The sequence below is a fragment of the Anguilla anguilla genome, chromosome 18, assembly GCF_013347855.1.
Source record: "Anguilla anguilla isolate fAngAng1 chromosome 18, fAngAng1.pri, whole genome shotgun sequence".
Taxonomy (NCBI): Eukaryota; Metazoa; Chordata; class Actinopteri; order Anguilliformes; family Anguillidae; genus Anguilla; species Anguilla anguilla.
In genome coordinates this window covers 4844421-4869420 of record NC_049218.1, presented here as the reverse complement: position 1 = coordinate 4869420, position 25000 = coordinate 4844421, and the positions used below count along the sequence as shown (strand labels likewise).

The 25000-nt window shown below is 53.8% G+C and overlaps 1 protein-coding gene across 1 annotated transcript in view; it reads right to left on the bottom strand.

The window, feature by feature from the left end:
- Window positions 1–25000, bottom strand: part of ltbp1 (latent transforming growth factor beta binding protein 1) — a 111894-nt gene that overhangs the window by 68232 nt on the left and 18662 nt on the right. Inside the window, exons 4-5 of the mRNA XM_035400914.1 lie at window positions 24890–24977; window positions 6133–6287 (exon numbers count right to left, since the gene is read on the bottom strand). Of these exons, the coding sequence (XP_035256805.1) occupies window positions 6133–6287; window positions 24890–24977 (243 nt within the window). The remainder of the gene's footprint in view (window positions 1–6132; window positions 6288–24889; window positions 24978–25000) is intronic.

Here is a 25000-nt window from a genome sequence, read left to right as displayed (position 1 = left end):
AGTTTTGTATCCATCGGCCTCAAGAGTTAAAAAGTAATTTAAAAAAAAAGAAAAAAAAGACTGTTTCACAAGTACTGCTGTGAGAAGTACTCTTTCAGTTCCTGTCTTTATCTCTTCGTTCTCTCTCTCTCTCTCTCTCTCTCTCTCTCTCTCTCTCTCTCTCTCCCTGCTCCTAAATCCAGTGGCGGCTCTGAAACACCAGCAAAAGAAGAAGAAGAAAAGGTTCAGCAAACAAAACTCTGGGATGCGGTCCAACTCCTCATCGAAAAAGTCGAGTTCCCCCCGAGAGCGGGTATTAGGCGATCACAATGCCAGGCTTTCTTCTGGGACGGGTACAGAGTGGGCATGGCAGCCCGGGCCTGGGGCCTCGTTCTCCCCAACCCCCCCTCTGTGTGTCCCAGCCAAGCGTGCGCGGAGGCACAGTCGAACCCCCCCCCCACTACCTCTGAGCCCGGTTTAAAAAGCACCCCTCTCTCTCTCTCTCTCTCATCAGCGTGTCCCGGGCGATCCCACAGGCTGTGTCTCTCAGCGGCACCTCAGCGGGGACGAAGACGCGGCTGCCCGCATCACCTAAAAAAGCCGTCCACCCCGCCCCCCGCCCCCCTCTCCCCTCCCCTCTGGTCCCAGACCCAGCCCTCAGATGTGCTTGAAGAGGCGCAGTCTCCAAACATCTGTCTCGGGTCTCCAGAAATACACACACACACACACACACACACACACACCACAGGAACACGTTCCAACCTTCTCCCTTTTCCCTTTTCCTTTCTTTTTTTCTTTCTTTTTCGCGAGCCCAGTGACGCAAGTTGCCGCAGACAGCTTCTTTCCTCTCCTCCTCTTTCTCTCTCTTTCCCTCTATCCCTACACACAACTCACTCTCTCTCTCTCTCCCTCATACTCCTTTGCTTTCTTTTTCCTTCCATCTCTCTCTCTCTCTCTCTCTCTCTCTCTCTACAGTTCCCCTATTACAGCTTTTTGGCAGCCCCACCCCCACCCCCCCCGACCCACCCCCGGGCGGGCCGGGTTCCCAAGTTCTACGTTTCGTCTGCGGTCGTCAGCTGTTCACACCAGACAGCGGAGAGAAACGGGGACGGCGGCCAAGAAGTCATTAGAAAAATGAGCCGGACGGGCGCGTCACAGCGCCCCCCCCCCCCCCCACACACCGCAAACTCCTGAAAGGGGAGCGAAATATTCGATCCTGCTGCCTGATATTTGACAGCAGCTGTGCGCACCGCTCTCCATAAATGTCAACTAGCTTTCTCGGTTTTCAACTTCTTTTGTTGAATTTAATACGTTTTTTTTTTTTCGTTAGTTTTAAAGAAATTCGAGATCATTTCTTGAAATATAAAAACAAGATTTGGAATTATTTCAGTGGATATCGTTTTTTTTTTTTGGAATTTAAAATATTGGAGCTGTGACTGCTATTAGCAAAGCCTCTTGAAAGTTCTCTTGGTTTTAACGGGGCAGTTAAACAACAGAACTCTGTTGAAGACGGTTAAAATCCACCTGACGTAAAAACTGAGACAATTTTCTACGATAAACGAACAGCATCCAAGCCTGGCCTGAGCCTCGGAGACCCTATGAAGGCTTCAGGCTTCACTCTGGACTCCGGCCGCATGTAGGAGTTCAGAAACACACACCATGAAAAAAAAACTCCCTTCAGTTGCTCCTGACTGATGAAATGTGCCACATTTTTTTTTTTACCCATAATCCCGTGCATCAAAGACAGCTCTCCCCTGTCTACGGGCACGAGCGCCTGGGACTCCGCCCACCACCTCTCCACGGCGCTCTCTTCGTCCGTCACCTCGTCTTACCGCGACGCGGACGAAACGCGATCCGGAACCTTCCAGAGTTCCCGAAACTCTCTCCCGAATACGAGCAGCACCGCACGCCGCCAGGGCCAATCGGATTCCTTCGCTCTCCTCCGTCGCCTGCAGCATCGCCGTCGCCGCTGACGACGAGGGGCCTGCGCAGCCGTGACGAGGCAGGCGTGTAGCGAAGCCCCGCCCACACAGCGCTCACTCCGCTTCCTCGTCCCGGCGCACCGGGAGGTTTGAGAATGACAGGCGCTCGCCCCCCCAGCCCCCCCCCGCCCCCCCCCGGGGGCCGTGTACAACACAAGCCCCAGCTGCTCTGACAAGGCCCGGAACAGGGAGTCCCTCACTCACTGCAGAGAAAACATGCCCCCCCCCTCGAACCTCCACCCCCCCCCCCTCATGAGCTCATCACGCAGAAGCATCAGACGGCTTCGCGTACCATATGGGGAGGGAGCTCTGTGGGACGTGTGGAGAGAAAGAGACATCAATCAGAGCAGCGGAAGCCAGGAGGGGTTTGGGTGAGGCGGGGATGGGGAGGAGGGGGGGGTTAGCGAGCTCCTGGTTCCGCTCCCGTCCCCCCGGTGAGTCTCGCAGGCGGGGGCAGCGGGGGGGGGATAACGGATGGGATCCCGGAGAGGAGGAGGCCCCATGGAGGAGGCCCCACGGAGGAGGCCCCACGGAGGAGTCGGTCAGACAGCTGTGACGGGAGCCCCACGGGCCCGACGCTCGCCATGCGGCTGGAAAATCGCGCGGGCCTCCTCCGCGGGGAGGGACGGATTCTCCCGCCCGTCAACACCGGGGCCCCCCCCGCCTACGTGCCACTACAGGGGGGGCGGGCGTGTCTGAGAGAGAGCCGGGCCCAGCGGCAGCACCGCAGCGCAAACACTTCCCCACCGCCCCAGTCCGGCGCCGCCCGCCAGCCAGCCAGACGTTACATCACAGAGTCTGTGTGTGCGCTGACCGGAACCCCGCTGTCCTGGAGGACCGTCGCCGTGGCGATCCCGCGGCGCATTAGCGCGTCACCGCCGGCGGGTTTTGGCTGTTTGACGAGCGGTAAGCGAGTCTCGCTCGAGGGGGTTAGCGCCGCGGCGGAGAGACGTGCGCCGCGGCCCGTACGATGGCCGACCCGCCAGACGCCACACACGAGTTCCCCCCCACCCCCCCCTCACCCTCCGCAAGTAGACGGGAATTTGATGCCGCGCCAGTCCCCCGCTAACACTCAAAACGTTCCCACAACGTTGCTGCCACGTAGCGCCGATGCCGTAACACTGACGAAACCTTCCAGCAACGTTGTGGCAACGTTACGCGCCAGCTGGGACGACCACCTTCTGGAGCTGAGATCCCTGAGTCACCGCCGTCCACCAGGCTGAACAAACCCAAAATAAACATGGAAAGAGGGCGCAGACTGTCCTCCTTTTTTAAAAAAAAGAAAGAAAGAAAGAAAGAGTACTGCTGAAAGGGAGTCTCTGTGGGGCTCGGCTGGGAAGGTGTGAGCGTAGGCCTGGCGGTTTGGCGGCTTTGGCGGCTTCGGCCGGGCATTTCCGTGTTTGTCGGTTAAAGACCCAGCCGTGTCAGTTGCTGGCTAGGATCAGGTGACCGCAGCGGTGTGACGCCATTGGCTCAGCCTTGCCAGGGACGGGCTGCTGTGTTTAATTTGTCTGGGGTTGGTCAGGTTTCCCCCTGCACTAGTAGCTCCTCCCAGGTGACGGCGCTCTGTGGTGGTGATGTGTGACCACTGGTCACTGACTAAGTGCAGGCGTGGGTGCGGGGGGGGGGGGGTGGTCGCACCTCCTCAACCACCAAAAAACGACGATTGCGAAAACTGGGGAGGAAAAATTCACACCACGGAGGCGCAGTTCCACCCCCTCAAATTTAAAACCCGCAATCGGATTCCGGTTTAAATTATGTTCCGCCCCAAACCCCCCCCCCCCCCCACCCCCGCTCGCCTCCACCCCCTGCTGGAATGTGTGGCCTTAAACAGGGACCCAGAGCACGGGAAACAAGCCTGAGACCGTGGCCCCAAGGCATTGTGGGAAGAGGGAGGCCCGAGCAGACCAGCATGTGAACGCTGTTGTGTCTGCGGACGCAAGCCGTTAATGGCCCTGTCAACGTGGATCCGCACCGCAATGTAAACACTCCCAGGCAGCGGGGATGTCCAGGGAACGCTCAGCCCGGACTTTATGGACATTAACACGGACGGCGTCGCATAAAACCGACAAATATTTCAAACATTTATTATGTCTCATAATAACAGGAACACTTCTAACCGAAGCAGATCTGCCGCCTCGTGTCATTCACACGTGACCACGGTTCACTTGAACTCATATTTATACGCACATGCACACGCAGACAGCGAGAGGCGCACCAGGAGATATTATGTCTGTTTTAAAGGCATTTACCACCGGCTATGTACACACGCTGTAAATCACTGCAGGCCGTAGGAAGACGGAGCCGGCGCTTTGATCTTTCAGTCTAAACTACACCTTCGGCTCCGCGGATGTTCTGTATTCACAGTCCGCTCGAACACCGCTTTTCCTCGTTCACGCACACAGCACCGCCATTTAGCCAATTGAGGGGTTCTCCGCTCAATGACAGTTTATCGCCTTGCTCTGTCATTTCATTTTCTCGCACTGCGCCCCCCCCCCCCACCCGCGCCCCCCCCCCTGCCTTTATCTAAAATTGCCCTGTGAAAAAGAGCCTAATAATTCATTTTAGACAGCGTGGTGCAGCAGGCAATGTTTAAGTCTTTATGGCATTACCGCTGGGGCTGTAATTTGAAAATCCAATTGCTGCTCAGCCTCAAACACTTCGGTGTCAGGCCGCCCCCCCCCCCCACCCCCCAACTCCCCCCCTCACCCCGACCCTCCCCCCTCACCCCCCCCAACCCCATATAACAGCAGATGTGTGCAGGACCCCAGCAGTCTCTCTGACTGAACACAAAATGGTGCGGGGGGGGGGGGGGGGGGTTGCACCATCGAATTAGGATTCAGCTGGCTTTTGCACTGTGATGAGCTAAGTCATTTATTTATTTATTTTAAAACAGGAAACGCAGTGGGAAGATGTTTACACAATGTTATAAGGGGGGCAGAAATGCGAGCTTTTAAATGAGTGGGATGAGAGCCCTCGGACGCTGATAAGGTGTACGGCAGATGTTCTCACGCTGAGCTCCCTCCCCGCTACCTTCTGTCGCCTTTCTGTATTTGATCTCCCTCTTTCCCAAAACTCCGTCCTTCCGACTTCTGAGCACGCGTCCGTGGCGATTACCCGCGTTCGGCGGATCAAACGGCGAGACGAACGAAGGAGGCGCTCAGCGCTAACGCGCCGCCGCGCCGGCTAACTAGCGGTGCTAGCAGGCGCCGAGAGGAACTACGCCGACTGGGAGGAGGCCTGGAGACGGGAGCCGGCCCCAGCGGGAAACGGAGACGTCGCGTGGCGGCTTCTGTAACGCGAGAAAGCGGTTAAAGCTCGGGTCGCCGCGGTAACGACAGGCCGATGTCAGCGCAGCTAGCGTCCGCGGCGGTGATTAATAGGGGGGGTGGGGGGGCGGGGGGGGGGGAGGGGGGGGGGAAACTCTCGAGCTGGAAAAAAAAACGAGCGCTCTAAGAAACCGGCTAGAGCCCGACGCCGACACGGGCCACCGGCGGGCCGCCCTCTCTCTCTCCGCCCGCCCGCCCACCCGCCCGTCGCTCTGTCATCACGGAAGAACTTTCCGGGCTCGCTGCCGCCCCCGTCCCCCGTTCCCTGGCCCCGGTCGGACCGCCAAACGGTGGTTGCCGGGGGCGGAGAGCGGGGTCTTAGCGCTAAGCCGATGACACATCTATGAAAAATAACGTTTATTTCGAAGAATAACACTTTTTTTTTTTTTTAAGCTGTCGGCATTTTAGTTACAACCGCAACCCCAAGAGCTGACTGCTACGCCAAAGTACCCCCCCACCACCCCCCCCGCCACGCCCCCACCCCCTCCATCCCCCAACAAGGACATCTGTTAAAGAGATGCACACTCAATTAGGGCCGTTAAGAGTTCTTCATTGATTTGAAGAAGCGATTTAAGGATTTGAAAGAACAAGACCGAACTGCCACTGAAACCACAGCCAGGGAGGAGTGCATTCAACAGACAAAACATCACAAAAATCATCTCCACAAAAGGCAGGATGGGTTGTGAAGGTCGGCACTTGAGATTTTCAAGTGCTTTTAAGGCACTTCAACAGATCTAGTCTCGTCTGCTACTCCACCGGTCAGTCAAATGAAAGCTCCCCGGATTTCGAAGACAACTCTCCGCAGAAACAAAGGCTAACCCAACGAGGAGGGCGGTGCTCACCTTGGAAGGGGGCGTGGCCCACAGAGAGGGGGATGGGCCTGTTGATGGGCGTGCCGGAGCTGTGCACCTGGGTGTGGGTGTGGTAGTACTTGGGCTTCATGACGAACTGCTGGCTGCTGCTTCGGTGAACAGTCATGGAGAGAGGGGAACGGACACTGCAATCAAAGACAAAGAGGCATTTCAAACACACAAATACTCACAGAAAGGAGACACATAGTGCATCACGTACAGTAACGATGATAAATGGTAAAACACATAAAACAACTGCACTCCTGTGCTCTGGCTAAAGTAACAGCAATGTAATGCAATCTTCTATTAAACATGAGAGATTTATTGAGGGACCCCAGGCACATTCAGTATACCGTTGTCCAGTGAAGTACACATAGATACTAGGAAATGCTTTCTGGCAGCTGCTTGACAAAGATTCCCTACACCTCACAGAAAGCGGGTGACCAGTTGTCTGTCCAACTGAAACACACACAATGGCTGAGTCCACCCAAAAGCGCAACACCACTGCGCCCAATCAGAGGAGAGGAGGCGGCTAACCGCGCTCCTGCAGCTACAGCATGAGCTTCACTGCGCATCGGACAATAGGCCGCTCGGCCGCCAGCGACAGACACCTTGGATAAAAGCTCCTGGCCAAGCGCAGAGAGGCGTTTAAGCATGCTAATCTTCATTAGGGCTCACGCCCGCACAGCCAGAGGGGAGAGCGAGGATCCTGTGCTCGACAGCTGGATAACTGCCTCGCTGAGCGCTTAATTATGCTTTTGGCAACGAGCGGCTAATAACAGACCGGCTCGACCGGCGATCCGATATTTCGCCACCGGCACACTGTGGGTGGGGGTGTGTGTGTGGGGGGGGGGGGCGCCAAAACGCCGCCTCGTCACCCGTCCCGTCAGAGGTCACCCGGGTCGGCCCCGCCCCGCCCCGCCCCGCTGGAGACTGCCGTCAGCTCCCCCCCTCCCCGCCCCCCCCCATTGCTCTGTTTTATTAGCACCGTGGAGGGGAAAGGCGGTTGGTAACCCATGGCAGTGCAGTCAGGGTGGAACCGCACGGGTTTGGTACCGTCCTGTTATTCTAACGGCCACCTGATGAATGGGGGGGGGGGGGGGGGCCCTCAGCGAATCGGGTCAGAATCGGCCTTGCCCCCATCCAGAGGTCTTGGCCACAGGAGCTGGCTAAACTCAGGGTCACGGGGGAGGGGGGGGGGGGGGCAGAGTAAGGGGAGTGGGGGGGCACTCGACCTCAGGGGGGGAGGAGACGGGCGCGGCAGAGCAAACGGGGCCGGCCTGCGACGATAAGCCGCTTGTTTATTTGGGAGGAAGAGAGGTCTGCTCGCTCGGCGCGTACGCTGTGAGTGATATTAGCATCGACAGCTGTGACATTTCAGAGCACGCTCGCATCAAATCATCAAATCTATTCGGCCGGCACAAAAAGCGCACACACACGCGTGTGCAAGGAATTACGTAAAAATACACACAAATATATATATATGTACATGCACACATGTGTGTGCAAGGAATTACGTAAAAATACACACAAATATATATATATGTACATGCACAGGTGTATGTGCACATACGCACGGACACATACACACACCCACGCAAGCATGCATACACACTCACAAGCTCAAATGCAGATAGAGGCCACTGTGCGTGCGTGCGCGCGTGAGTGTGTGTGTGTGTGCGTGCGCGCGTGAGTGTGTGTGTGTGCACGAGTGCGTGTGCGCGCGTGCATGTGTGTGTGCGTATCACTGAAGGCTTTCTTCCACCAGGTTGAGACACAGGCAACAGCCTGTTCAAAGCAATGAATTGAAACGACCCTCAAAATCGAAAACTATATGCAAATCAATAGTCATATCTCTAAAGAGGTATTAAAAATTCATTAATCATGGGAATCGTTTAGTACAGAGCCAAGAATCTGCAGTGAAACAGAAGGACAGCTCATACTAATTTAATTCCAACAACTGCTAATACCTTTTCTGAAGCGTGCAGTCACACACATGCACAAACGCACACACACACGGACACACACACACACTCATGCTTACACATGCGCGCACACACACACACACACACACACTCATGCTTACACATGCATACACACACATAGGTGACACACACACACACACACTTGCACACGTACACACAATCATGCTTGCACATGCGCACACACACACACACACTCATGCTTGCGCACACACACACACCCACTCATGCTTGCACACACACACACACACATACACACACAGACACACGCTCATGCTTGCACACACACACACACACACACACACACACACACACACACTCATGCTTGCACACACACACACACTCATGCTTGCACACACACACACACACACACACACAGACACACACTCATGCTTGCACACACACACACACTCATGCTTGCACACACACACACACTCATGCTTGCACACACACACACACACACACACAGACACACACTCATGCTTGCACACACACACACACACTCACACACACACACACACACACACACACGTGACACTCTCACACACACACACACACACACACACACACACAGCCTCGATCACAGCCTCCCGCTCTCTCTCTCCCTTCCCCCTGACAGGACACCATCTCACTGCGAGGTCCACGCAGCTGCGCGCGTGACCTTTCCTGCCGCCCGCCATGTTCCTGCGCATTAGCATGCATCTCCACAGGCCCCCTGCTCAGACTCGCCGGGCTAATTAGCCTCGGCGCGGCGGCGATAGCCGGGCCGTAATTCATCCCCCCTCATCACAACGGCCAACAGCCAGCGGGCTTCTTCACAGAGAAAACAGGCGGCTGACAAAATCCAGCATCAATCTTCCACGTGTCAGCTCATCCTCCTCTTTGTCTTGTCCATCTCTCTCTCTCTCTGTCTCTCTCTCTCACTTGCTTGGTCTCGATCTCTCTCTCACTCTCTCCCTCCCTCCCTCCCTCCCTCTCCATTTCTGTCTCACTGCCTCAAGGTTTCTTGGAAAAGGTTGCGTGTTTCGTCTTCTCTTTTCGAAACCTGTAGACGAAAAACAACAACCAAAAAAAAAACTTTTAAATGGCAAAAACCCACAACGAGGAGCTGAACTTGTCAAAACTTCTCGAGATCCTCTTTCACCTGCAGGAGCGGCGTTCACCTGCATCGTCTCTTCACGGGTACCGTTCACGGTTTAACGTCGAGCGATCCTCTCAGAAGCGCCCTTGAAAGTCACGCTACGAGTCACAACAAAACCGCGGTCTTACCGCGGGAGAAGACCCGAGTGCACTTTGCGCCAGACCAGACTGAACGATTACGCAAACACTCGGGTGTGAGGGGGGACAGCAGGCCATGCAGGGAGCCTGCTATCAGGTCTGCTATCTGCTGTTATGCCTTTTCTGTGTAAGCTCGTCCATTTCACCTCCAAAAGTCTCCCAAGGTCACAGGGCGACAGACACTGCTCCTTTGTTTGACCTCCCTGGCAGTGAAAAGTAATAACATAATTTCTACCTTCTTGTTTTAAGTGGAATAGATGGGGAGGGGAGATTTGGTAGGTTATGCCAATACAGTGCGAGTGAAACTACACTGACACAGTTTTAGTTTCGTCGATTTATTCTAACATCAAAAAAAGACTAAGCACAATCCACTAACCGAACCCAAATTATTATATTCTATTGACAAATTTTAAAAAAACACCCAAAGACTTTCAGTTTTATTGCTACTTCTGTCTGTACTTCCTCCTCACCCTGTCGATTTTTTCCGCTCACCTTTCGGTGAGACGTTTTGGGTCGTTAGCACCAGGACCACGGAGTGCTAATTACACCTGAGCCCTCTCCCCTCTGTGCCCACCTGAGCCCTCTCCCCTCTGTGCCCACCTGAGCCCTCTCCCCTCTGTGCCCACCTGAGCCCTCTCCCCCCTGTGCCCACTCTAACGGTCACCTGAGGAACGGGGGCCTCGCCCGAGGAGCCCGCACTGAGCGCGCTCCCGACGAAGGAGACGGATTTCAGGGGACGCCAGAATCCCCCTGGGGAGGGGGAGTGCCAGTTTTCAGAGACAGGGGACCTCTGAGGGGGGGGGGGGGGGGGACTGGGAAGCCGATCAAACGGTACATTCCGCCTGCCGCCCTGGGAGGGAGCCGGGCCCTAAGGGTGGGGGGGGGTTTGCACCCGGGTCACCTCTGCGTTCCCAAAATCTGACGATTTCCGCCCCTCCCTGCCCGCCTGACGTAATGCGCCCGAACAAAGAAGCGACGTGTTCCTGCCCCCCCCCCCCCCCTCCAGTCACACCTTTTCCTGCGTCTGGAAGAGTCTCTGCTCCTCTTTGGCAAGGATCCCGTCCGAGGGACACTTTGACAGCACACCCCCCCCCGCCCCCACGCCCCCCCCACGCCCTCCCCCTTACAAAAAAGGCGCCGCCGCCAGCGACCGCAAGACTGATGTGAAAAGGAGACGGACTCTCACTGAGCGGGGAGGGTGGGGGTGGGGGTGGGGGGGGTGTGTCCCAAACTCAGTCTGGGTGTTGGCTCGCTCCGAGGGTGAGAGTAATCTTTGGCGCGGGTACAGTCGCTTCTCAGACCCGTACACTAATCAATTTGTCTGGGGGGGAACTCTTTAACGGCTCCCCGAGGAGCCCGGCTTTGGCGAGGTTTCAGCCAGCTCCACGGGGGGGGGGGGGGGGGGGGGGGGAGCGGGACAGGGCTTTTCCCTCCAAAAAACCCCAGAACATCGCACGCGAGCGAAAAAAAACCTTGCGGCGTCTCGATCGTTCCGCCGTTAACAACACGCCCACGCAAATTTCTCTCGTCTTCTCCTCGAACTTAAACAGAGACAGGAGCGCGCTCACCAAACACACGCGTAAGCTGTCCCACATGCTTCTGTTTGCCCTCTGAGAGACTACGGCTCAGTAAATGACAGTTTATCACACCAAGCTCAGTCACAGTCGTCAGCACCTTTGGGAAGCAGCAGAAGACTGAAGATCCCTTTGATAAAAGACTGACGCTATGAAATTTACAAAGGCTATACAGGATTAGATGGTGCATGAGCATAAGCCCTGAGTGTATTTGATTATTTCGTTATCTTTAAACATTCTTTCACGTAACGCCTCGTGTATAAAATATAACCTTATATATAGATATCTTGGTAAGCCATGATAAAATGCAATACGAGCTGCAATAATTCAGAATTTTTTTTTTTCTTCCATTCTGTCATCCTTAACTGAACTATTCCACTGTAAAAGAATATGGCTCAGCGTAAAGGCTATTAACATTGCGACTGGAGTTGTAATCGAATGCAGCGCACTGCTGAAAATATGTTTATCAGTTCACAGATAATGGAAAATGTCAAAAATGAAAAGTGTTTATGTAAATAAATACACAGAGGACACAGTAACACCCAGTTGTATGTTTTTTTTTTTTCCAACTGCAGGGAAAAAAAATTTCTCATTTGCCTGAAAAGTATGCATCAATTTTCAAGACCAAAAAAGGAACGGGTTCAACAAACACAACATAAAAACTGCAGGCGCTGAAAAGCCTACTGTAAGTGTGTTACGCTCACAGACAATTTACCGGACAAACGATTATCTCTCTGAGGGCTCGAACCTTTTTTTTCTTGCGCAGTTTGGCGGTTTCCTGATCTTAGGAGCTGAGGAACGAGGAAAGCTGTGTGAACGGGCGTAGAAGGCGATCGGCGATTTTCACGACGATACGCCCTCCCCCCCCCCAACAGGGAAGGAAACTGCACACACACAGAGCTGCGGGTCGAAGTTCTCCCCTGGTCTCCCCCACACCTGAGCTCCACAGGTAAGCTTACAGGTAAGGCCTGGGACACTGCTCACCCGGAGTTAACCGACAGGGGTTCGGAGACAGGTGGGCAGAAGGCCCGAAGAGCCTATCAGGTACAGATGCTTTTTCAACTGCTCTGGCTGGAAAGCCTGACGGAGACGACTGCCAGGATATTATGAGAGGAGAGCCTGAAACTGGAGCCGTCCCTGTTCCTGGGTGACTGTCTGAAGTCAATCCTGTCTCTTTTGAAGGAAAAAAAACAACAATTGAGACACAATCTGCAACAACACCAGACACTTGAAAATTACTTTTCGAACATGTTAAAACATAAACGGACGTAAATGCAAAATGATCTCACGACACGTGACTCAAGAATTTACGAGCTTAACATTTCAAAACCATAGAAGGATAGATGGACCCATGTAATTCTAAGGTAAGAATATTTCACACACACACACACACACTCGCGCGCACACACACACACACACACTCGCACACACACGCACACACACACTCGCACACAGAGTACACAGTTCGGAAGCAGCAACGTGTGTCAGCTTGTCACTCCGCCTGCCAAATGTCCCCACGGCCACAGAGAATCTTTGACCTTTGACCTCACTTCTCCTGATGACAAGACAGCATCACAACTCATCCCTTCAGCGATATACACATACTGTACAGTGTATATATATATATATATATATATATATATATATATATATATATATATACACAGTATATATACATAGGGTCCCTTTGAAACTGCAGACCCAGGGACCTTAACTGGCAGATTGACGTCTGATGGTTCCATCACTGCATCCCCACGGGTTTCACAGCCATCTTCAGTTCCGCTCAGGCGCCTGTTTGAGCTGTTTTTTTCCCCTCCGGGTTAACATCGGGCAGCGCGGGGTGATGGCGTTTTTCGCGATCCCGTTCCGCACACATCAACAAAGCGCCACGGCTCAGCGGCTACGCTTCCGGCGTTGCCACGACTCCCAGCACCTACCGGGCAACCACCATTACCATGGTGACAACGAGAGAATAGAACCTCCGGTCACGCAGAGCGGTGATGCTCGTCAAACGATTCAAATAAGCTATGAAGTGATTATTTCTTTTCCGCGCCAGGTTTTTCGGTTGTCAAAGGGGGGGAACTCCAGAAATTCTGCAGGTGTTACGGAGATCCAAAAAAAAAAAAACATCTTTCTAGTAGTCCACCGACAGGGTGTTAGGCAGTCGATGCCGCCTGTCAAGCTTCCGTTCGCTGGTTTTTTTTTTTGAAAACTTAATGTCCACCTCTTAACTGCGGGCCCCCTGCCAGGCGCTCACATCAGGTGAAGATACATGGAGCCAAATCATCGCAGCGCGGGGTGAATTTACCGCCTCATTAAACGGCACGGTAACAGATCGCTGTGTCCTGCGGCCGTTAATCTGGCCTGTCACTGATTTTTTAAAAAGAAAGAGATGTTAAATTTTGACCCGTCTGTAATAGGGCTGGCCACAAGACAAGATTTCCCATACGATGAGCAGTAGGCCTCAGTAAATCACACTAGCCAGACAGCTGTGCTATACGTTGCTATGTAAACCTCGCTAGCCAGACAGCTGTGCTATACGTTGCTATGTAAACTTCACTAGCCAGACAGCTGTGCTATACGTTGCTATGCAAACCTCGCTAGCCAGACAGCTGCGCTATACGTTGCTATGTAAACCTCAACTAGCCAGACAGCTGTGCTATACGTTGCCATGTAAACCTCACTAGCCAGACAGCTGTGCTATACGTTGCCATGTAAACCTCACTAGCCAGACAGATGTGCTATACGTTGCTATGTAAACCTCGCTAGCCAGACAGCTGTGCTATACGTTGTCATGTAAACCTCAACTAGCCAGACAGCTGCGCTATACGTTGCCATGTAAACCTCAACTAGCCAGACAGCTGTGCTATACGTTGCTATGTAAATCTCAACTAGTCAGACAGCTGTGCTATACGTTGCTATGCAAACCTCAACTAGCCAGACAGCTGTGCTATACGTTGCCATGTAAACCTCAACTAGCCAGACAGCTGTGCTATACGTTGCCATGTAAACCTCAACTAGCCAGACAGCTGTGCTATACGTTGCTATGTAAACTTCACTAGCCAGACAGCTGTGCTATACGTTGCTATGTAAACCTCAACTAGCCAGAGAGCTGTGCTATACGTTGCCATGTAAACCTCAACTAGCCAGACAGCTGTGCTATACGTTGCTATGTAAACCTCAACTAGCCAGAGAGCTGTGCTATACGTTGCTATGTAAACCTCAACTAGCCAGACAGCTGTGCTATACGTTGCTATGTAAACTTCACTAGTCAGACAGCTGTGCTATACGTTGCCATGTAAACCTCAACTAGTCAGACAGCTGTGCTATACGTTGCCATGTAAACCTCAACTAGCCAGACAGCTGTGCTATACGTTGCCATGTAAACTTCACTAGCCAGACAGCTGTGCTATACGTTGCTATGTAAACTTCACTAGCCAGACAGCTGTGCTATACGTTGCTATGTAAACTTCACTAGCCAGACAGCTGTGCTATACGTTGCTATGCAAACCTCAACTAGCCAGACAGCTGTGCTATACGTTGCTATGTAAACCTCAACTAGCCAGACAGCTGTGCTATACGTTGCTGACCCTAACCCTTTGCGTAGCGAGCAAACTTAAAACACACCACGCATCCAGCGGTTAGCATTAGCATTCAGACAGGAAACGAGCGGCGTTAAAGGTCGAGTAGTTTTTCACCACCAGAGAAAGAGAGGATAATTAAAAAGGATGTTTTTTTAGAATCAGAAGATTACATGCATTTCTTCAATTTACTGTGCATATTGCGGTCGCATAGAACTTATCTCAGCTCCACACTTGGATGAAATACAAGCGAGAGAGATAGCGCGTGGAAGCACCCAGAGACCAAAGCATCGATTCGTTGGGGTTAATAACACTGTTGAAATTGTATACATGATAATGAAACGATACTAATTATGAGCACGCAGAGAGCTGCAGCTCTCTAAATACGGATTGATGTGGCAGATGAAAGCGCACGAAATGAGAGAGAAGCACTGCGATCTAAACGCAGAGAGAGCACACGTGCGCTCCGGGATAAGAGGAGCGTTTTCGGCTGAGCACGGGTAATCTCACGAAATTCAAAGCGGCGCACGGTGAGCTCAGAGGCCGGGGAGAAGGCTTCCCGCCGCTTCGCGATTCCCCTCGTCTTATCGCTGCCCGCGCAAAGCCGATATTAAAAGCGAGCGTCCCTTTCAAGTGCAAAACGCAAACGGTTTAGGAGATGCACTTTTCCTAAACAAAGCTCGCTGTATCTGCAAAACGGTTCAGCACAAAAGAAGAAGCGGTTCCGTGGCACAGCGATCTACGAGGGGGGGGGGGGGGGGGGGGGGGGGGCGGGGAGATCAGATAATCGTCAGGAAAGTTCAGAGGAAATGAAAGGAGAGGTCCGTCCGTCCGTCCGTCCGTCTCTTCATCAGTACGCGGCCCGACTGATAAATTTCAAAGGTCTGGGAGAAGGGCCCTTTTTTCCAAGGATAATCACCGCGCAGGGAACACCGCCACAGATTAACTGCTTTCCCGCGATTACGCGGCGTGTAACCCAAGACAGTCGATTCATCTTCCCGCCCCCCCCCCCGCTCGCCCCCCCCCCGCCCCACCCCGTCTCACAGCAGAGAATAAAAAGAGGGAGGAGAGCTCTCTCTCTTCCTGTCGTCCGCACACACTGACCTTTGTGCCGTCCGCACACGCACTGACCTTCCCGCCTTTTACGCAGGGCGCCATGGCAACCCTCGACTGATAGCGGGATTTAACGGCGCCAGACGTGTAAGACTGTGAACATTAATCACCAGGGGCCACACCAAACGGCCTTCAAAATTTGAACGGAGTGAAGGCTTGTACACTTGATGAAACAGTCCCAAGGTGAAATCTTTAACTCAGAGATGGTGTTCACTTTTCAACTACAGCGAGCGAGCGAGCCTCCATCAGAACACGAACACGCCACAGATCCCCCGACCAGCACAAAAAGAGAGTCTATTCTGCCTCTTAGGATCATCGATGGAACAGCAGGAACATGGCTGTGGGGTGGGGTGGGGAGGGGCGGGGGGTGGGGGGCGCTGTGAGGGGCCAGGTCACTGTAAGAGCATGTCTATTGACATTTACTGCAGCTTGGCCTGGAGCAGACCCAAGCAGACCGACAGCTGGACCTTTCACATCCAAAAGAGAGCAAGAGAGGTTCTCACAGAAATCTAAAGGCCGACCCCGCCCCTACCCCGCCCCCCCACACCCCCACACCCCCACACCCCCCACACCCCCACCCCCTCCGGCAACAACCACCACCCCTATCGAACTGGCAAAGAGGACCAAACACTGCTGAAGGGCCTGAAAGGGGAGGAGCGGTCGCCCCGCCGGCCCACCTCCACACCGCAGGTCTCCACGCCGTATAAATAAACGGAACGCGATAGGCTTGGAAATAGCCGCTCCCCCCCCCCCCCCCCCCCCCCCACCGCGCGGCTTCTGAAATAGCCGCACAGCCGTTTGTGTGTGTCCACGGCCCTCCACTGTCCGCCCCCCGGAATAGAACTGGCAACCTCTTTACTGCCTTTCTAATCTGGAGGGGGTGGTGGGGCTGGGGGTGGGGGGGGGTAAAATGTAAAATGTCAGGGCTAAGTGGTCCCTGCCCCCCCATGAATCGCCCCCCCCCCCATGGCTCCTGCGCCGCGCGGAGCGGTCCGTTTTCGGGGGTCTCCCCCTTGGAGCCGACGCCGCGGGCGCGCTCGTTTGAAGCCGGGCTGGAGCTCGGGGGCCGCTGGCGGGGGGCCAGAGTAAAACAGGAGCCCCCCTGTTGAGCTGAGCGGGAGACCGGCCGTTAGGTCACCGTTCCGTCCCCCCACCCCGTGTCCCGCGGCGTTTCAGCTGGGTGGCAGGAGAGGGGGGGAGCTGGCGGCGAGCATGGCGCCCCCCCACCCTGGCCGTCACCGCGGGGGTGGGGGGCGGGGGTGTAGCGCCGCCCCCCCGTGTGCAAAGCATCTCTGGAGCTTCGCGTGGGCCAGGACGAAGCGTCAGTCTGGGAGCGTTGCGTTCCTCGAGCGGTTGGGGGGGGGGGGGGGGGGGGGCGCAGCTTTGCTTTTGCCAAGGGGTGGACACTTGCAGTTCTCAACTCCCTCACCTGATCACCTGACACTGAGGGAAAAGCCGGCTGCAGAGAAGGCAGGCGGCCTGGACTCCAGGTCCGGACAGGTACAGACAAACAGGGTCCACACGATGGGGAACTACAACAGTGTACTGCAATGGGCAAGGAGCTGGTCTTGTAACCTAAAGGTCACAGGTTCAATTCCCAGGTTGGACACTGCCGTTGTACCCTTGAGCAAGGTACTTAACCTACTTAACAAGGTACTTTACCTGCATTGCTTCAGTATATATATATATACCAACATTGCTTCAGTATATATGGATGCTATGTAAAAAACTGAAGTCGCTCTGGATAAGAGCGTCTGCTAAATGCCTGTAATTTAATGGGATCAGGAGGGAGTGTTGTGAAGGTCTTTCCCTTCCTATCTATCAGGAGGTGGAACAGCAGCAACATCACACCCACAGAAAGAGAGAATGGGGGACGTTGGGTTCACTGTGTGAAGAACCGAAGCTGAGTTGCAATGTTTATTTCCTTCTCTTAAAAACGAAAAGCATGAAAATACATAGATTGTTACAAACTGTAGTAAAAAATTTTAAAAAGGTAGCCAAGCATTAAAGCTCCTGATGTAGGAACTGAAAGGAGACGGAGGAAGAGAGAGAAAGAGAGGGGGGAGAGAGAGAGAGAGAGAGAGACAAAGAGAGAGAGAGAGAGACAGAGAGGGGGGAGAGAGAGAGAGAGAGAGAGACAAAGAGAGAGAGAGAGAGAGAGACAGCTATAAAGCTATAAACATGAGATCCTATTCCAGTCTCAACAGAATATCTGGCGAGGCCACGTGCGCTGGCAGAGGGCTGCGTAATTAAAGAGGGAAAAGAGAGGGGAGAGGGTTTCAGCGTGTGACGGTATCGCAGGAATGAGGCTGAGAGGAGCCCGGGGCCCGGGGCCCGGCCCGGCAGGCTGAAATATGGGCGCGGGGGACTCTTGCTTATTTTCACATAAACAGATCGCTGACGGGCGGGCGAGGCGGGCGGGAGGGCGGGGGGGCGGGACGAAACCCCGCTGCAGCGCCTCCTCGGCGTTCGGCACGGCAGCGTTCTGGCCGCGCTCGCACGCCCCAGAGGAGCAGACGGCGCGCTCCACTCCACCGCCGCCAACGCCGCCGCCGCCGCCGCCACGCTGAACCCGGTGAACTGCAGCGCTAGCGCACACGCAGGCCTCTCTCTCTCTCTCTCTCTCTCTCTCTCTCTCTCTCTCTCTCTCTCTCTCTCTCTCTGTGTGTGTGTTAGCGCTGCGGCGCACCTCAGTGAGTCTCTCAAGCCTCTGTTTAATAAAACTGCTAAAGAAAACGCCACCCCAACACACACACACACACTCACATGCACACGCACGCATGCACACGTACTCACACACACGCTACACGTGCACATGCACATATATACACACGCATGCACATGCACGCTCACACTCACGCATGCATGCATGCACGCAACACATTCACACATGCATATGTGCACGCACACACACGCACACATATGCATGCACACACACACACACAGATATACACACACACACACACGCACACTCTCATGTATGCATGCACACACACACACACACAAATCTGTGCGGTCTGCTGATCGGAGTCGACGGGGAGACGGTCCAGAGTGCGGATGAAGAGAGCGACTGAGCCAGCTGGAGGACAAAGGAGCGCTGATGATGAGCAGAGAGGGAGGGGGGCGGGGGGAGGAGGCACCTCTCCGCTGAGTTTCCATCGCTCCCTCCGTTTCTTTAGCCGCGCGATAATGCGGGTGCTATTCTCTCCCGGAGCAGAAACAGCGAGCCCCCCCCCCCACCTCACCTGCAGTGTAAGCCCCCCACCCCCCCCACCCACAGCGTGGGCGCAACACGGCCTGCAGCAGCGTTCCACAGGAGCCCTCGCGCCGCGCGGGGGGGGTTACGCACACGCACTACACGCGCGCGAACGCGCACGGCGTGTAAAATGAACTGGAGCCGGAGGAGGAGGAGGAGGCCTTGGGCGAGTTAGAACTCGCCGCTCACGCTGCAGAAGAACGAGGCCGGGGGGTGGGGGGTGGAGGGGGGCGAGCTCGTCACCCGACAGAGGCTCCCGTCTGAGTCATGGCTACCCCCCCCCCCCCCCCCCCCACAGGTGCGATAGGTGAGCGCGCTTTTTCCCTTTCACTAGACGCCTCCATGGAGGGGTAAAATAGGCCATGAGTAATGTGTTAGAACGTCTGTACATCGCCGGGCCACCCTGACCCTGGGGGGGGCGTGGGGGGGGTCGGCCGGGGTTCGTCAGAGGTGCTGGAGGAGGGGGAAATGGGGCGAAGTCAAACCTTGACTCAACTCCTGACAGGTATGACGCAAGACCCAACTCTCACTGGCGATGGTGAAAGCACCGATTGTGTGTGTGTGTTTTTTGGAGTGGGGGGGAGGGAGGTGACAGAGAGGCCTGTTTGGGGCCCCGTCCAAGAAGAGCCACAGAGAAACCCCAACACAGCCCCCCCTCCACCGCCCCCCCCCCGCCCTCAACATGGGTCACTTTCCTACAGCCCCTGGGGTGTTTTCCTAGCATGTCAAGGGGTCAAACCACCGAAACCACAGGGGGGGACGTATGACGAATTACTCAACCCCTGTACTCCGGGCACCTCACACGCTACCAAACGCTCGGCCCAGTTACCCTCGGGGGGGGGGGGGGGGGTAGGGTGTCCTGGATCAAGTTTGGCACGGATCCCTGTTGCCCACAACGCAGGCACCCCCCCCCCCCCAGAAAGAGCCCTTCTGTGTGATAAAAAACAGCACCTCAGGGTGGCTCTACTGCACCTACCAGAAAAAAAAAAATGTGTCAAGGCGTGTTAAGCAGGACTTGTTCAGTGTCTGAATTAATCGTAAAGAGCATGCTCAAGCCCATTCCCTAGGCGTCGCTGGCTTGGCTCCTGCACTCTCCTGCTACAACTACATCAGCACTGAGGATCGGCCTAAAATGCTTTAAAAAATGTGTTTTTTTTTTAATGAATTTAAAAAAAATTTATGTGAAATCACATTTGCATGGTAATCCATATTGCGCAGAGAGTCTTTCCAGCAGCCTCTGAGCGCTCATGTTCTTCTTCAGCCGTAAATCGCTACACGTGCAGCCCCCCCCCACCCCCCCCGATCCGCGTCCCCATATCCACCCCCCCCGTCCCCGTGCCCCCATATCCTCCCCCCCCACGACTCGCATCCCCATAAACACCCCCCCACCCATCCCCCACCAGGGTAGCATCCCCATACCTCCCCCCGCCCCCCCACAGCTCTAACCAGGCCTGAGGACATCCTAAAGCGCCCCAGCCCAGACCAGGCCGAAGAAGCAGAGGCTCCCTGACCCCTGTCCTGTCCCGTCCCGTCCCGTCTCGGCCCGTCCCGTGGGACACCGTACAGGTAAGCGTTTCTTCGTTTCCACTGCTGTGCGTATTTTTGGCAGGGCCGGTGCTCAGCCACTTGGCCGTCCCAGGACCCGCTATCAAGCTAAATTTCATCTGTTGACCCTTGGCAGGCAACAGAAGAAAAAAAAAAAAACCACATTGGAGAGATTTTTTTTTTTTTTGATTCTAGTACCCAAACCGCGTGCCAAACCCTGAACTGAGTCAATAAAACAATTATTACACGTGGAGGAAATGACATCTGGACCATTAGATAAAATTCCACATGCTTCAGGTTTTAACCTTTTTTTTCCATCATCAGACCCACAATCTTTCCTGGCCAATTTGTGAAGCTTCTTCCATATCAACTGACTGATTTCCTTCAGCCTCGTTTGTAATATTGATATAAAAATGATGGAAGCTTTTAGCGTTTATCGTTCAATCCATTCACTGCTTTATTTCATAACCCTTTTCCCTTCAAAAACCGAGTCTGCATCGACGCGATTTCACATATCAATGCAAGTTCCAGCACTTAATCAGTATAGGCCTGGCCCTGAAAACTACAACCCATGGCAGGATGGGCAGGACCACACGACCTCTGACCCCAGTGCTGTTATTCAACATAGAACATCAGCACAGAACAGACGAGAAATGGGAAAGGAAAAAATAAAAATCTCTCTACAGTCGTCATCCCCCAAGTATTCCTGGAATCCATTAAAACAGGGCTTTTGAATTTGCGTACGCGGAATGAGTTTCGGCAAGAGCTTACGCTTCCAAGGAAATTAGGTCACACGTTTCACCCCGAGAACAATTTTCCCAAACACAGACCGGTATCTCTAAATATTATGAACGTTTGGGAGCAGCGCTGTACGAGAGAGAGAGAGAGAGAGCAGAGAGTGCGCCTGGAGGTTTGAAGTTTAGCAAGGCGCCGACGGCCGGATATCCTACCCACAATTCCCTGCATCGGGGCTATTCAACCGGCAGCCCGAGGAACCTACTGCAGCCGCGCTCTGCGCAGCGTCAGTGTCACACAGTATCTCCTACTAGTAAATAAAACAGAAACAGTTAGGAATTAACAGGCCTACTTTTGTGTTCACACACATGTACAATACACAGATTAATATAATCTGTTATAATACGGCACATTGCGTGAATAATGTTTGGGTCGGCACGCACGAGCTGGCCCCCCAGGAAGAGCGCTTCGCTGCCGCAGTCCCATGACGACCGCAGCCAATGAAACGGAACGAAGCCTTTCCCCCTCTGAGAGTAATCCCGTAATTATGCCTCGCTCGTTAGAGGAAACAAAGGCCCACGCAGGGCTCTCACGGTCACCACTGAAAGACACGCCAGAAAATATAATTTCTCACACATTGAATATTATTTATTATTTTTATTACTTATAATGTTTCCGCTATGGGAGCCTATGGGGGCCCCTAGGTAGATTTTTGTGAAATTTGGCACACTGATGGAGCACAGTCCAAGGTACTACCTCACCAAATTTAAGGTCTGTACATTAACCCATATAGCCCCACCAACAGGTCACATTTGAACTTAGTCATTCTTTTTTCTCTAGATTTCTAGGGCCCTGCTTCAACGCAGGTCAGCGCACCCACCCAAACCAAACCAAACTGCGCAACTGCGCAACTACTTCTGACCGACATTCAAAAGCAGAGAGATGCAAGGTCTGCTGGTTTAATGTTTCGCAGTAAAATCAGGAACCGACTCAGACCACAAGGAACAGTGTGAGGTGGGACAGCTGTAATCAGATGCCTTCATTGATCAATTAAGTGCTAAAACCCAGCAAACTCCGTGGCTCTCTGGGACCACGGTTCCAGACCCAAGGTCTAGTCTGAAGCACAAGTATGAACCAGCTAAAGGATCGTCACACTGTTACCACGGTTACATCTGAGGGAAAATAACTAATACCGCTTGACCTCGCTGGTTGCACCACGCTGACAGCCATCGCGGCAGCATTAACCCGTCCCCGGGTGAGCGATGCGTTCGGCCGAAGTGATGGAGAGAGGCGCTTGGAGTGCGGCGGTGGAGCTGCAGGACGCCACTTCCTTAGCAGGGCCTCCCATACTTCAAAAAGCAATCTCTCAGTGAGCGGCACGCTTCTGTGTGACACCCAAGAGCAGTGGTGGTGTAGTCGTTAACCTCCTCCCCCCCCCCGCCCCCCCGCCTTATTCGTCTTGTGCCGCCTGGCCTTGTGACCACCCCCCCCCCCCCCCCCCCCCACCCCAGCCACACTCACTTTCCATTATGGGGGGGGGGGGGGGGGGGTTAGGGTGAGATTCAAATCAAGCCTGGAAATCAAGATGGGAGGATGACAATCCATCCAAACCGGGATTGCGGGAAGTTATTCCGAGCTCCCGCGGCATTCTGGGAGCTCGGAGAGCACACGCTTCCTTTGTGAACGGTGTATGCGCTCCAGACTCCACGCAGAAGAAGAAACAGACCTCAATAACAACCTCCACACCCCCCCCCTCCCCAATCCCATTTCAGAAGGCCTTGGTGATTGCTAGACTGTGCATTCATCCAGACAGAACTGCTCCCCAGAACCATGAAAGGTCTTAATCCTATATTCACTCAAACCAGCTGTTGTGTAATATATATAATAGCCTATACCCTCGATAATTGATGATTGACCTTGGGATTAAGCCCGTTTTAGGCAGGTATCTGGTAACCTTTTCTTTAACTTTTAATGTGTTGATGGGCAACAGATGAACAGTCCCCTACAGAAGAGAAGAAAAAAAGCCAGACCACTGGAAACTGTGCGCAGCTTTCAAGGGTTCAGATCTGGTAGCAATTATGCTTCCTGAACAACATAAAAAAACTCCCGACGTTTTACAGCGAATTCCCCAGCAGCACACAAAATACATTAAGAGACTTCTTAAGCATCATTCACCAATATCGCGCATTCCAACGCCACTGAAACATTCTCAAAAAACGTAAAAGTAATTCCGCGTGGGACAGTCGACGCCTCGTCTCGCATGCGAGAAAGACAGACCTATTATCTGGTCTACGATCGGCTTTTCGCTGTCTCTGACGCGACGGAGAGAGTTCAGCAGCTGAACGCAGAGGAAGGCTAAACAGAACCAAGACCCTGAAAGGTAAAGAAGATGAAAACTCTTCCACTCGAAGAGTCAGCTGAAAATATTCTCAGGCACTGTTTTTCTTGGGCAGTCAGGGGGTTAAAATAACCCGCCGAATTAGAGCACAGCCCCTCAGGGCCAGACAGCGACGGGAAGGAGGAAATCGGCGAAGGCTACGGGACGCCGTGAACTCTGAACCTGGAAGTATTCAATGTCAGCTGACCTCCTGAGGGTCAGCTGGAGGGAAGGGGGGGGTGGGGTGGGGGGGGCTTGCTCTCCTCTCGAGCGAACGTCGGGAGAGAGAGGCTGGCGGGATTGATTACAGTTGAACTCTGGGAAAGGCGGGAGGGCGGCAGGAAGGTAAGTGTATACACCGCGTCTCCGCGAGAGGAAAGCCAGCCAAAGCTCCCAGGCATGAATCAGTGCCTCCCCTCCCCAGTCCCCCGGCTCTCTCTACATCTACAGGACCTGGTACTACTACAGGAGGAAGAGCCAGAGGATTACAGACAGATAAAAACTCTCGAAAAATGTTTTTAACAATAGCAAGTTGAGGAGGTGCTATCTTCAATCCGCCCTACTTCAAATGTTAATGTCACCCTATGGACAAGGCACCCCTTTTGCAAACAATTAAAAATTTTCAACCCCCCTTTGTGGAGGCACCCAATTTTTTTTTCATTACAATTATTGTGAGGCTTCCGATTGAGAACACGTTTCTGGTGGGAGGTCTTCTGTTTGGACAAAGACGGCGTAAGGCTAGGTTTACGCTGCTGTTTCGGTTTCTGTCATAAACGCACCTCTGCCATTGTTTTCAACAAGAGCAACGCTTCGCAGGGCAATGCAGATGCAGAACACGGTAGTCAGCAAAAAAAAACTGCTCCATACCTGCATCCACAGGTGCTGATGGTGGCCACGGTGACTGTTCTTATAGAATAGGTCTGTCAGCTTGGCATGAAAGACACACGTGCACTTATTTACCTTGTAGGACCCACGCTAGCTAGAAACACCACTATGTGATATGACAGGTTAACCAAAATGCTAATTTACCACCAATGAGGATAGCAGCTTCACCTGAAAATAACCATCCATCATTCATCCATTATCGATACCCGCTTATCCTGAGCAGGGTTGCGGACCAGCAAACATGGCAACCACAAAGCAAACCACCTATGCATACAGCACCTATGGCATTTTGACACACACCACCAATTTCACAGCGAAGCCCCAAAGCATAATAAAACACAAGGGTAGCATTCTGAGGCCATGTCTGTCACCGGGGGTGATCGGGGTGGGGGGGGGGCTCGTGCCGATTGGCCGGGACTTACTGCTGGGGTACGAGCTGGGGCCGGACGAGGTGCGGCTGCTGTTTGACGGTCAGGGTCATCTGCGGGACGCCGCCGGCGGGGGGGGGCGGGGGGGGGGGAGGGGGGGAGGGG